Below are 14,153 nucleotides of genomic sequence, written 5' to 3' on the forward strand. Positions count from 1 at the left end.
TGAGATGTGAGACCGGGACTCAGACTTATGTGGCTGGAAGAACTCTAGCCAAGAGTCCTAGAGGCTGAAGAGTAGGTATTCCCAAAGATAAAACTGAGCATCTGGAAAGTAAACCAGTGATGGGCAGGGACGTGCTCACAAACACAATGAACAATCGCTGTGCTGTGTGTGGGAAGGGGCATCTGTGGGCCTACAAGAACAAGTACTGGGGGGACCAGGGGACAAAATGGGGAGTCCCCCTCACCTAGCAACGGTCCACGTCCTGGGGGTCTTGAAACACAGAATTCGTTATTCACAATAAGGTCACTTATTTAAGGTGACCTGACTCTATGGGGGTGGGGTAAGCACCAGGGCATGGACCCTTCAAGCATCGGGACTTGTGATGCTGCCTTGGGGCTACTTCATTTCATAAAATATCAAAATGCTCTCAGACCCTTCTCCAGGACACCTCCCCTTCCTCACAGCCAGCTTCTAAAGAGTTAACCTTGGGCCCAGTAGGGACTCCAGAGCTTTGCTGATGGGTAGTTTATTATACAGTTTTTGAATATCACCCCTGACTATAATTATTCCAAAGTTCCCTGACAGAATGCCCCTGGCCTTCGGAGTGTGAGCCCGCCTGCTCTTACATTACTGACCAGGAGATGGCAGGACAGGAGCGCACAAAGTTCAGCGTTGCAGGAAAAAAGGCACAAAACCTTCCGCGTTTCGGTCTAACTGAGGAGGGATTCCTCTTCTGGTTATGTGGTGGTGCCCTTGTTCGCCGCCAGGCACCCACCCTCACACTGCACCTCACTGGGCATGGCCGGACATCCTAACCCTTGGAAGGGAAGAGGATGACACCCCCTCTGGGAGCTCAGCCAGGAAGAATCGTAAGCTGATTTGGGAAAGACGGCATTTGGAGGTGTGACAAGTGCTGTCCTGGAAATTTTGCTCTGAAACCTGGGCATCAGGTAATAACATGTGTATCTAGCCTATCATTAGTGCTTAACACGTGTCAGCTGTGTGAACACATACCTCACCTCATTTAATCCTTTCGACAAACCCACAGTGTAAACCTTTGCAGCCCAGGTTACAGATGAGGATATCAAGACACAGAGGGGTGGCTTCAGTTGTCCAGCAGCACACGGCAAGTGAGTAGCAATGCTGGACTTCAAATCCAAGTCTCAGTGACTCAGAGCGCAGCTGTGTCCTCCTGTGCTAGCGGAAGAGATGCTTGATGGTGAACCACAAACCTTCCACACACAGTTACTTCTCAGAGAGGATAGAGGGCTGAACGTCCTGAGGGGCACAAGGCAAAGGAATGGGTAGACCCTGGGTTTTCCTGGAGGAGGCATATTTTGCAGATCGGGGTGTGCAGAGAGGAACGGTGTTGAGGATGGGAACTGATCCCAGCCGCTGGGCTGGGAGGCAGAAGACCAGAGTTGTGTTCTGTTTATGCTGTCCCATTGCTGTGTGATGTTGGGCGGCTCCTGACACTCTCTGGGCTTTCCTTTCCTCATCTGTGGGATAGAGCATCTCTTGGGTCCTTGCTGGTTCCCACTATCAAGGGAAGCCAAAAGCTCTGGTACCAAACTTCTCACCAACTAGAAAACAACTAGGCTGTGACTATTCAGCTCATGGGGTTCTTGCTGGGATTAAATGAGGCCACAGAGAAAAATGCTGGGCAGCCTGAACACGGCGCAGCCCCAGAGCTGGGACTGGGCCACCTGGAGCCCTGGGCATGGCTCAGGAGTTCATTCCTGCCCTGGTCCCATCTTAGTGTTTTTTTTTTGGTGGGGGGGGGAGGGGGGTTTGGCTGCGCTGCCCAGCTTGTGGGATCTTAGGTCCCTGACCAGAGAGTCCACTGGACTGCCAGGGAATTCCCCACCTCCCCATCTTAGGTTTCACCTGTCACAGGTTGGGCTCTGCAGATGTTGAGATGGGGTTCAAAGTGCAAAAGCAGCAGAGGACGGAACAGGTGAAGGCAGGAGAGCCATCAGACCGGGGCGCAGGCTTGCCTGCCACCGCCTCTGCTAGCCCAGGGGAAGAGGGTCAGGCCCTGGTCCCACTGTACTGCTCTGTCATTAGCTACCTGAGGGTGCAGTACGGATGTGTGTGCATGTCTACTTGCACGTACCCGTGTGTGTGTGTGTGTGTGTGTGTACACGCACATGTGCAGTACTCTGTGTCCCTCTGGCACTCAGATGGGGGTTGCCAACTCTGGGCACCTCTGACAGGTGACAGCCACCTGGATTCGGCCCAATCCCTGGGAAGCAGACTGGCAAAGGGAAACACAGCCCGCAGCTAAGAGAGGATCCTGGCTCTGGAGTCAGGGCAGGAGCAGGGGATGCTGGGTCATCAGAGAAGAGCAGCGACAGCAGCGCTACAAGATGTCGGGAGCCCAGGCTCGGCGCCTTCCCCGGATGCTTTAATACGTGCCAGAACCCCCGAGGGAGGCAGTATCATTCCCCCCACTCTATAGACAGAATAGTCTCTGAATGTTAGCCCCTGTTGGGTAGAAGAGTGAGGACAAGAGTTGGATTCATTCTTCCCTGAATCTGTTTGGACGTGGCGGGGGATGAGATGCGGAGGGCTTCCCATGAGCATCCTCTCCGTGGAGGCAGGCATCGCCCTGCCCAGGGGGCTCCAGTCCAGCGTCCTCAGAGCCACACCGACTGCAAGTTCCTGGGAGAGCAGAGCTCCTTTGCCCCCCAGGCGGTGAGGGGGACCGAGAGGCCTCAGCTCTGTTCAGCCTCCCCCTTGGGCCTGGCAGAGGGGTATAGCCCACGCTTGGCAGGCCCAGTGACGCAGGTCAGCAGTGGGGAGGCCGCCCTGGCTGGAGGTGAGCCAGAGCCTGTGGAGGCCCCTCTGTCCAGGCCAGATGGTCGCTGGCTCCAGCAGAAGGGGCTGCCAACCTCTCCGGTCAGTGTCCTGGCCCGGGTTCCTCTCTCTGCCCTTGTTCAGACCCGGCCTTCCGATGCCGTTTGCCTAGGGGCCTGCGCTTCGTCCCCCGTGAGTGGGACTTTCTTTGAGATGCCCTTTCCCTGGCCCCCTTCCTCCCCACCCCCAGGGCCCAGCCAGAACCCTCAGAGTCTCATCTCCACACTGACCAAGGCCCTGCAGTACCCCAGGGAGGCGGCCTGGGGTGTTCGCTCGTGGTGTTCAGGCTGGAGCAACTCATTCATGCATTCGTTCATTACAAACAGCTTTAAGAATGAAGTGAGAGGGCTTCCCTGGTGGCGCAGTGGTTGAGAGTCCGCCTGCCAATGCAGGGGACGAGGGTTCGTGCCCCGGTCCGGGAGGATCCCGCATGCCGCGGAGCGGCTGGGCCCGTGGGCCATGGCCGCTGGGCCTGCGCGTCCGGAGCCTGTGCTCTGCAGCGGCAGAGGCCACAGCAGTGAGAGGCCCGCGTACCGCAAAAAAAAAAAAAAAAAAAAAGAATGAAGTGAGGTGGGCTGAGACCAGACCTACCCTTGGCTCACACTCTTGTGCCTGCAGCAGGGCATGGTCCGGAAGGCTGTGGTGGGTGAGGATTCCCAGGAGGGCTGCCTCTCTTGCCCAGGTTCACTTCATTGTCTGGGTCAGAACTCCAGGCAGTGGCCAAGCTTTGCCCAGAATTCATTGGTTCATTTATTCCATTCATTCATTCAATGATTCATTCATTCATTCATTCCTCCAACAAATATAACTCAAGCACCTGCTACATACCAGGCCCTGTTCTACACAGAGGAACAAGACAGAGGGTTCCCTGCCCTCACCAAGCTGACATGACTGGGGGAGACGAGAAGACTAATGAACCGGGTATAGGGTGATGTGATTGAGGCCAGGGGCTGCTTTAGGAAGGGTCATCAAGGTAGGCTTCCATGAGGAGGGGGCGTTTGAGCTGGGGCTGGACGGACAAGAAACTGGCCAGACCCGATTCTGGGGGTAGGAGGAGTGGAAAGTTGCAGGTAGAGGACCCAGCACGTGGGAAGGTCCTGGGGGGTGCAGAGGGAAGGTGTGTGTGATGGGGACTGGTGTGTGCTCGCTGGTGGTGGTAAGAGCAGGAATGCTGGGTGTGGAGGGGAGGAGGGGAGGAAGTTGGGGCCAGAACCCAAAGGCTTGTAGGGGTTGGATTTGATTCTTTCAGCTCCTTTCACAAAGGGGAGTAATATACACAGAGCTAACATTCATATCGATCTCCCTACATGCATTGCGTCAGCCCTCGTATATAAGCCAATGCGGTCATACCTCCCCCAAACCCCCACAGTAGGTTCTATTATTATCCCATTCTACAGGTGAGAAAACTGAGGCACTAAGAGGTTAAATCACTTGCTCAATGACACAGGACAGGTCAGTGGTGGAGCTGGAATTTCCGGTAGGCTGCGGGTTCCAGAACCCTAACCACGGTACCACACCGCCCCTCCCCCATAGCCTCCTCCGGAAGCCTTCCCTCACCCCAGAGTTTGTTTGCTCTGCTTAAGCAACATATAAACACACCATAAAACTAAAGAAACTGTGGGGTCCTCAAGAGGTCATTTTGTCCATGACCCTGCCTCCAGGTGGACATGGTATAGGTCCCATTTTGAAGATGAGACTCCTGAACCTCAAAGGGGTTAAGAGATTGGTCCATCGTCCAGGGTCAGAGAAGGAAGCACGGGAACTAGAGCCGTGGTCTCCTAAATTCTTCCACTCCGGCTCCAACCTCTCCATCCCCGTTTTGAGATGAGTCTCAAGTTGTTTCTTGTCTGTTCTCCATCCCCCACCCTTCCCCCAGCTGGACAGCAGTCTCCCTCTGTGCCCACCACAGGGTGGTGTACACAGTAGGCACACACTTGGTGTCTGTGGATGCAGCAGGTGGATGACAGCAGGCACGTGCTGGGCGTGGTGTTGCTGTCCAGGATGCCTAGAGCAGGGACGCTTAGCAGGAAGGGTGGTAGTGAGCTGACACTTGAAGGCTGCTTAGAAATTCTCCAGTGAGTGAGGGAGCTGGGCTGTGATATATCTGTCTGGGATGGGAAGGGTGTCTCAGCCAGAGAGAAAAGCATGTGCAAAGAGAGAGGGAGAGGACGTGGTGTGATCAAGGAAGAGTAATTGTTCAATTGGACCTGAGCATGAGAAAAAGCTGGGCAGTGAGGTCGGGGCTGGGCTGCAGGGGGAGATGGGGCCTGTCCTAAGGGCCCCCCAGTCTCTGCATGGACTTACTCCGCGGTTGCTGCTTTCTTACAGTCCCAACAAACAAAGAGGCTCCATTGGGTAGATATGGAATATCTTTAATGCCCCGATTTCTTTGTGCCACACATGGCTTTGTTCTGCAATCGTCTAGAGGCACAAGTCCCGGGGCCCCCGGTTCACAAAGGAGCCTGGGTCGACATGCTCTTCTTTACCTCCAGGCCCTTCTTCTTGTGGAGCCCTGTCCGGGGCAGGCCAGCATCGTGGGCCTGGGCCTGGGCGTGGGTGTGGCCCAGCTCCGAGGGCGGCGGCATGAGTGGCATCAGTGGCGTCAGCTCCTCTGAGGCCGCAGGGTGGGTACAGGGCAGCTCATCAGCCTCCAGGATGGCATCACTCCAGCCCTCAGAGCTGTCACTGTGGCCTTCAGGACTGGTGGCTTCATCCTCAGATATGGTGACAATCTCAGCCGTGTCCTTCCCAAGGCCGCCGTCTAAGTTCCCTGCCAGGTGCTCAGTGGCCCCCGCAAGCTCGCTGGCTCTGTGGACATCTGCTGCGTGCTCCTGCTTCTGCTCAGAGCCAACTGAAGGGGCACCGCAGAGCCCTGGCACCAGCCGGGCGGGGGTCTGGGCTCTGCACTGGCCAGTCCAGAAGAGGGTGAGTTCTTGGCGGCAGGCAGCCACGGCCAGGCTGGTGAGCAGGGTGCTGGACACCAGGTAGAGCAGGGCGGGCTGGCCCATCTGCATGAGTGCCATGGCCACAAAAGTGACCAGCAGGCCCACAGCGTAGGCCACGGTGCAGGCCACGAAGTAGACCTGCCGTGAGCGGATATGCACGTCAAAGCGGTGACAGTAGGCCACCAAGAGGCCGGGGACCACGATGTCACCAAAGCCAAGGATGGAGAAGGGCTGGTCACACAGGGTCAAGGCCGAGAAGCTCAGCCGGGGCACCTTGAGCGCCATGGGCAGCCTCTCGTGGCTCAAGGAGTCTGTCGGGCCCAAGGCTACCTCCAACATGATACTGTTGCCGGTCCTGGTGAGCAGGGGCGTGACGAAGACGAAGAAGACATCAAAGGCCAGCAGGGCCAGCAGGAGGGAGGCACAGCTCTTGAGGGTGGACAGGCGCACACGCCGCAGGATGAAAAGGCAGTAGGCCACACCCAGCATGTCCTGCAGGAGCCATGCCCAGCGGTCCTCGTTGCGGTAGGCGACCCAGAGGACCGTCACCACCACGCACAGGCCGGCCAGCAGGGGCAGCTGCAGACAGGCCCGGCGGCCGGGCAGGAGCCACCGGTATCGCGGCACCACGGACACCAGGCAGCTGTAGAGGCCGGTGCTGGCACCCAGGCCGAAGATGGCGATCTGGACGTAGACAAAACAGTCGTAGAAGAAGTAGAGCAGCAGCATGTTGGAGGAGGACACGGCGACCACTGCGCCCGTCATGGCCGGCGTGAAGTCCACTGCTGCGTCTTCTTGCTTGTGCCCCTGCTGGGCTGCCACTGCTTCCTGCTGATTCTGACCGCCAGGCCCCCCTCCCCCTTGGGCCAGGTGCCGCCGCAGCCGGTGAGCCTCGGTCACTCCGGCCCAGTAGCCGCCCACGGCCACGGTGCCTACAGCCAGGATGAAGATGACCACCATGTCGTAGTCAAGGATGGGCTCTGGGGGTGCGTACAAGGCCACGCGGACCCCGGCGCCGCCATGGGTGTAGCTCAGGACGTCGAGCATGTCGGTGTAGCGGAGCACGGCCACGGGGATGGTGAGGTCTGGCAGGGGCTTGTGGCGGTCCTGGGTGGCCGGGGTGCTGTCTGAGCGCTGTCGGCTGCTGACCTGGCTCACGATGAGCAGCCCGTGGGCTCCTCGGGCCTGAGCCAGCCAGCCTTTGGCGTAGAAGCTGCAGTTACCCCTCATGACCATGGCGGTGGTCTGGCGGAGGGGCCGCTGGCTGGGGGAGCCGGGGTGGGCCTGGTGGGGGGAGTCCTCGCCTGGGCACCAGGGTGCATGGGTACCATCATACAGGGGCAGGAGTGGGGCGTGGTGTAGGTCCCGGGGCAGGGTGACATAGTCGGAGCGGAACAGGACGCAGTAGTCCTTGCTCCAGTTGTCTGACACCACGTGGACCACAGCACGCTCCCCCCGGGCCACGGTGCTGGCAAAGAGGAAGAGGAATAGAAAGAGGAGGAAGCCCGGGCACGCCATGCTCCTCAGGTACCTACTGCCGCGTCCCGTGTGGCAGCTGCCCACAGCCCGCTGCCCCCTCTGGGGGCTGGGTGTGGCCCTCAGTCACAGAGCGGAAGCTTTGTCTTCCGTCCAGGAAACCAGGGCCACACCTATGGAGTCACAAAGCCGTGCAGCCTCTCGGAATCCTGTCCCCCAGCCCTGCCTCTGGGTGCAGAGGTCATCTGGGCCCCCCTACTCTGCCTGGCTCCCAGTGGAGCTGGACCAGCGAATTTGAAACAAGAGGCGAGAGGATGGGGTTGAGGACCCCAGACAGGATGCTGGAGCCACCTTGCCCTTTACGCACGGGGCAACCCGGGCAGAGGCCTCTCCTCTCTGTGCCTGAGAAATGAGGACATTAGACCAGAGAGTTTCCAAGGCCCCTGGGAGCCCTGACCTCAGTGATACTGTGTACTTTTATTGAATTCTTACTAAGTGCCAGGTTCTTTACCTGTACTCACAGCACCCTGCAAGGAGGTATTACTACACCCATCCAGCACGAGGCTGCGAGCTGTCTTTTAAATCACGCCCCTTTGGGCAGGCACATGACTGGAGTTTTATTCCCAGACTCCCCTGGATCTAGGAATGGCCACGTGGCCATTTCTCACCAATGGAATTGAGCAGAAATGATGTGAGTCCCTCGGGGACCCAGACAGAGACTGTGGGGCTCCTCGTCCATCCCTTTCCTTTTCGTACAAATCAGTCATGGACAGGCCACTGGCTATGGAGAGGAGGGCGTTGTCCTAAGGGATGGGGAGAAAGGGAGCGAAAGGAGCCAGGTCCCTGGATGTCTGCATGGAGCATGGGAGGCTCACCGTGGACTGTTAGATACATTATCTTCCTTAAGCCACTGGCTTATTCTGAGTCTCTTTGTTACGGCAGCTTAAACTTACCTGAATACCCCCACTTCACGGATGTGTAAACCGAGGCTCAGAGAAGCCACCCCATGGGCCCCAGCCCCGGTTCCCAGATCCAGCTCTCACACTGGACATGACCCTTAGGTCTTGCCCTGTCCAGGGAACTGCCTAGGGCCTGCCCGTCTCCCTGACGGCTTGACTGCAGCTCTGATCTCTGGCCCAAGGCCTCACCCGCTGCTCGTTCTTGTCCTTCAGGCCCTACCTCCAAGGACAGCTCCACCACGTCCAGGAGACTCTAGGCCCTGTTCTTTTTTTTGTCTTCGTTGCTGTGCGTGGGCTTTCGCTAGTTGTGGCGAGCAGGGGCTACTCTTCGTTGCGGTGAGCCGGCTTCTCATTGCAGTGGCTTCTCTGGTTGCGGAGCACGGGCTCTAGGAGCGCGGGCTTCAGTAGTTGCGGCACGCGGGCTTCAATAGTTGTGGCACACGGGCTTAGTTGCTCCGCGGCATGTGGGATCTTCCCGGACCAGGGCTCGAACCCGTGTCTCCTGCACTGGCAGGCGGATTCTTAACCACTGTGCCACCGGAGAAGTCTCTGGGTCTTTTAAAAAACCAAAGACTAAGACAGCCACTGGGGTAGTATTATAAAAAAAAATAAAATAAAACAGATAATAACAGATTTGGGCACGGATACGGAGCAATTGGGATTCTCGTATGTTGCTGGCGGGAATATTGTAAGTGGTACAGTCACTGTGGAAAACACTTGGCCGTTCCTTGATAAGTTAAACAGAAAGTCACCATATGACCCAGCAATTCCACTCCTGGGCATATACCCAAAAGAATGGAAAACAGGTGTTCAAACAAAAACTTGTACTTGAATGTTTGTAGCAGCACTCTTCACAATAACTTGGAATAGATGAAAAGAACCCAAATGTCCTTCAGCTGATGAACGGATAAAGAACGTGTAGTCTACCCGTACAATGGAGTATCATTCTGCCCTACGAAGGAGTGAAGTTCTGATGCACAGTACAATGTGGAGGAACCTTGAAAACATGAAGCAGCGGAAAGAAGCCAGACACAAAAGGACAAATATCACATGACTCCACTTTTATGAAATTTCCTGAATAGGCAAATCGTAGAGACAGAAAGCAGGTTGGTGGGGGCTGGAGGCTGGGGGAGGGGGGGATGGGGAGTGACTGCTCAATGCGTCCGGGGTTTCATTAGGGTGATGAAAAGGTTCTGGAACTGGATAGAGGTGATGGTTGCACAGCACCGTGAGTGTATTTAATATGTTGAATCGGATGAAATGGTAAGTTTTATATTGTGTGTGTTTTACCACGATTTTCAAAAGAACAAAGCAAGGAGCAGCTCCGGTCCCCTCCAGGGCACTGTGCTCAGGACAGACCTCATTGTAATTCTTCTGGACCCAATCAGACCAGCATATGCCCCCATTTGGGGTTCAAAAACATGGGCCCCCCAGAGCCTGCTCCTGCCTCTCCCCCACCCCGATCTACCCTTAGGCTCCTGGTGGTCTGGGCTCAACGAATTCTCTGGAGGCTCATTTCCTTTGAGGCTCTTCCTGGGACCCAGCTCACAGAAGGGTGTCTGTCCAATTGCTGCTTCCCCAGATCGCGCCATCCCATCTCCCAGCACCAGCCCCCAGCCCCCAGCCATGGAACTGCTCCTCTCTGTGGCTGCTTGTTGCCCTGACCACGCCCTGCAGGATGCCCTGGTAGGCGTGGTCACACAAGTGGCCGACGCCCACTCCCCAGGCTGTGTTTCTGCTCTAAGACTCTGCATCACCCACTCTCCCCTGCGCCCTCCCCAGATTCCACCCCTTTCCTTGAGGGCAGCCCCCTGATCTGAAGCTTCTGTTCCTTCCCCACTGCCCCCCTTAGCTATGGCCTGGGCTCTCAGGGTCGCTGCCCAGGGCAGGCCAGGGGCAGTGTCTCTGCCTTCTGTGTGGGGATGTAGGTGGCACCTGGAACACTTATCTTTATCCACTCAGGGCAGAGAGGGCAGCAGGTCCCAGGCAATGGGTCTCAGCCCAGTGGGGTTGCTCAGGAAGTGTGGGATGGTGCCCAGCTCACCGGGCCCGTGCACTGCCCTTGTTTCCTGGCCCAGATCTGTCCTAGCTGCATGTTCTAGAGATGGTACAGACCCCGAGAAGGGACCAGATTACCGTCTTCTCCTTCCCCCGAAACCCCAGTAATGAAAGCAAGAGAGGCAGGAGCACGCTGCTTCTGCCCCCACCTGCCTTGGACCAGTGGGCAATGAGGCTGGGCAGCAGGCATCTGTCCTGGACCCCTTGGAGGGGCAGAGGGGGTGGGTGGCAGCCTGGTGGCCAAAGGTGGTCTCTGGAGTTATTTCCAAATGATGATCTCATTGGTGTTTTCAACACACCGAGAGCTTTGAAAACTATACTTGGTCCAGGACTCTCTTGACCCAAGCCTGCCCAGCAGGGTCTGCGGGGTAGTGGGGCCGTGGAAGGTAGGAAAGAGGAGGTGATGCTCTGAAATGGAGCAGGGACAGGGCTGGGGACGCCGGGAGGCAGGCAGTCTGGGACTGGCCTGGAGGCTGGGCTGGCGGGTTAGGCAGTGGGCCCACCTGAGGCCACGCTTGGCGGGCACAAACTCCTGCATCCAGCTTCGTCTCTGAACACCGTTCGTCCACAAAATTGGAGAAACTGAAGAATTTCCGTAGGAAGAGGATTGGACGGAGCAGTGGGTCAGGGAGAAGAACCCTGCAAAGAACTCCTGCTGCACAGGGGTTAAACACCGTGGGGGCCAAGTGAGGCCAGACTGGGTTCACATCCAGCCATACCACTGCTGGGCACGTCCCAACCTCTCTGGGCATTGCTTTCCCCATATGTTAAATGGGGATAACAGCTCCTTCCTCATAGGGTGGTATGAAGAGTAGATGAGACCAGTATGTAAGGGGCTTAGCAAGGGGGCTCCCGGTGAGCGTCAGTGATAGTATTGCTGAAATGTAGGAAGCACCCCCTCTGTTTGAACCAAGGGTGGGCAGGTCAGTTTGAAGTCAGGGGGCTGGATGAGATGAGCTTGAGAGACCCTGAGCTGGAGGCCAGTGACACCCTCACATGGGCTGGGCAGGGAGACCCACAGAGGCTTCTGGTGACCTGGGCTGTACTGTTTGCAGTTAAGCATCATTTTAAGGAGTGGAGGGGAGCAAGATGTTGGGAAGGTGGGGAAGGGGTTGCCGGATATACAGAACCCTCATCGCTCCCACCCAGCTGGGCTCAGCAGCCAGACACTGGCCGGGCCGTCTTTGGGCCGGTTTCATCTTTGCCTGGGACACGGCCCCGATCTGAATCCCCGAGGCCTCCTTGCTGTCCCCTCCCTCCAGAGCTGCTTTATCAGTCCTGCCCTCCCCAAACCCAAGCCCAGTGACTTCAGTCAACTGATGGGGTAGAAAGAGGCCTGGATTTGGAGCCAGAGACCTTTGATCTCAGGGGAGTCGCTTGGCCTCAGTTTTCTCGGCTGTAAAATGGGCTGGTTCTGTTCCCTACTTCCGTGAATGCTATAAAGGATTTTGTGGATTGCAAAGCAATCTACAAATGTCCTCAATTAATTATTATCTGGATTCCAAAACCTCCCTCCCTCCTCGATCTGCACCCTCTGCCCTGACTTCCGGTCCCAGGGTGTCTGTCAGGGTCCCAGTCTGGGTCCCATCAGCAGCAGGGGGACTGAGGAGGCCTTGCGGGGGAAGCCGAGGACCCCAAGGCAGGGGCTATAGCTTCACACTCAAGGAGGGGGGAGCCAGAACTGGAAAACCCAAACCCCACAGGGTGGTTTTTCCTGTGCTGGTGATCTGTGCCCATGAGGGAGGGACCCAAGGAGAAAAGGGCTCAGGTGGGGGAACTTTTAGGGAACTGCAGCCTCTGAGTGTGGCATGGAGAAAAATTCTTCCCAGCTTGAGAGAGGGGCCTGTCCCGCAGTGATCTCCACCCTGCAGCTGCTCGGCCCCTTCCCACACTGGGGTGACATGTGTGTCTGTTGGCCCATCACACAGCCACAGCCCCAAGGGACCTCCCTTCCCACCCACCCACAAGTCGAAGCTCGGGGCAGAATGACTCAGAAATCCCATCGGGGGCCTGCCTTGACTCCTGCCCTGCAGCCCATGGAAGGGTTAAACTCGGCACACCTGCCCCTGGCAGGAGGGGCTGCGGTTCTTTGCAGCCCAGTTGTTTCCGGCTGTGCTGCAGCAGCCCCTCCACCCTTCCAGTTTCTGGACGAGAGGGATCCTGAGGTTCACCTGAAACAGCGCCCACGGCCCAGGGACCCCTTGCGGCTTCTGTGATGAGCCCCAGCCTCGCCTTGGATGTCCTCCCACGACCTTCCAGAGCCGGCAGCTCTGAGCTTTGCAGCCTGTGTGGCGTACATCCTGGGGGTGCTGCTCGCCTGCCCCCGCCCACGGAGCTGAGAGCACAGTAGGCATGCAAAGGGTGCCCATCAGCTAAAACAGCCCGGAGGCACAAGCAGGAACAGGGGCACCGCCCCAGCTTGGCCCCTTCAAGACCCCTTGCCTATAAAACCCCCTCACAGTCGCCCCCAGCCCATCTCAGGCTCCTCTGTCCTTGGGATGCCCCCAGACCCCCACATCCCAACATTGTCCATGAAATGCCTTGCTTTCTCACTTCTCCTTCATTGGGTGGAAGGCAATGTTGAGAAAGGTGCCTCACTTGTGGCCATTTGAGACTCAAGTCACTTCTGGTCCCCCTTGTCAGCTAGGACCCTTTGTGTGGCTGTCCCACCCCAGCTGCTCTGGAAGCTGTCAGCATATCTCCGTCTTGGTGTCCCTGGTCCTATTCTCATGGCTTCCTCTGCTCAGCTGGTCCCCCCATCTCCCTCCTTAAGGGGACAGCGCTTGGGGAGTTAGCAGAGCAGGGTACCCCACAATGGCCTTCAGGGACACCCCCAGCTCCTCCCTCGGGGAGCAGTCAGATCCTCACCCGCTGGACCTCCCCTGCCCCAGTCGAAGCTGCGGGGCTCCCAGCACCGCGGTCATCTGTCTGTCCTGGTGTCCTGATAGCACACGCACCCGTCTGCACGTGTGCGCATGCACTCGTGCATACACACACACCCCTGCGTGGCCCTCTTTCCGGGTCAGAGACTCAGAGGCAAGGCCCGGGCCTGAGTGTGTTGGGTGGAGCGTCTGTGCCCCAACCACCTCCTGCCCCGAGGACGTGGCCCACGTTGTGCCCGGCACGCTCCCGGACTCCGCAGGAGGTGCAGGGATTTACTGTCCCCCAGGAGCTGGTGGATACACATCCCTCGCCCCTCAGGTGGGACGACGCAGGTGTGGGTCCCAGCCGGCTCTCCCAGCTTCCGCAGCAGGACTGCCTGCAGCTGCCCATGGTGGTGGGCGTGTGCGCCCCTACCCTGGAGTTGGCTCTCGAAGCCTTGTTTCTTGGTATGCTTCTGGGGTTTCCATGCTAAGACAGCATTCAAGCCTGTTCGGCCTCCCCTGCTTCCTAATTCCTTCCTGTTCCCAGCTTATCTCCTCCCCTGGGGCTGGGACACACTTCGGTCTGGTCCCACTGACTCACCTGTGCTCAAGCTGTGCCCGGCCCGTGGTGTCCGCCACCTTCTCCCTACGACTCGCCCCCTTACAAAAGCTGCTCTTACCTGGTCCCCGCAGACCCATGCCCTTCTCCTAAGTCCTCTCCTGGACCTCAGGGGCTCCCCTAGCGCCCCATCATTGGCGTGTGTCTGAGTGCCACTGGTTCCCCAACCACACGGTGACCCTAAGGCTGGAAGTGGCCTCCATTTCTTTGGGGTACCCTCCCTACCCAGCCCTAGCACATACCAGGCTCCACAAGTGCTGGTTGAAAGATAAACATTATTATTTACACTAGCCACCCCCATCTCCCAGCCCCACTCCCCCAAAGCCCTGCTCCGGCTGTCCAGTATCTCTGGATGTGGCTGGGTCCTTACCAG

At 57.6% G+C, this 14,153-nt stretch overlaps 1 protein-coding gene across 1 annotated transcript; it reads right to left on the reverse strand.

The window, feature by feature from the left end:
- Positions 1-5,309: 5,309 nt before the first annotated feature.
- Positions 5,310-7,322, reverse strand: SPPL2C (signal peptide peptidase like 2C; the record flags this gene model as incomplete). Its single annotated transcript, XM_082678886.1, has 1 exon — positions 5,310-7,322. The coding sequence occupies one exon, from the start codon at positions 7,320-7,322 to the stop codon at positions 5,310-5,312; it is 2,013 nt and encodes a 670-aa protein (XP_082535012.1).
- Between the last annotated feature and the right edge of the window lie 6,831 nt (positions 7,323-14,153).

The sequence above is a fragment of the Grampus griseus genome, assembly GCF_964374135.1.
Source record: "Grampus griseus genome assembly, chromosome: 20".
NCBI lineage: Eukaryota > Metazoa > Chordata > Mammalia > Artiodactyla > Delphinidae > Grampus > Grampus griseus.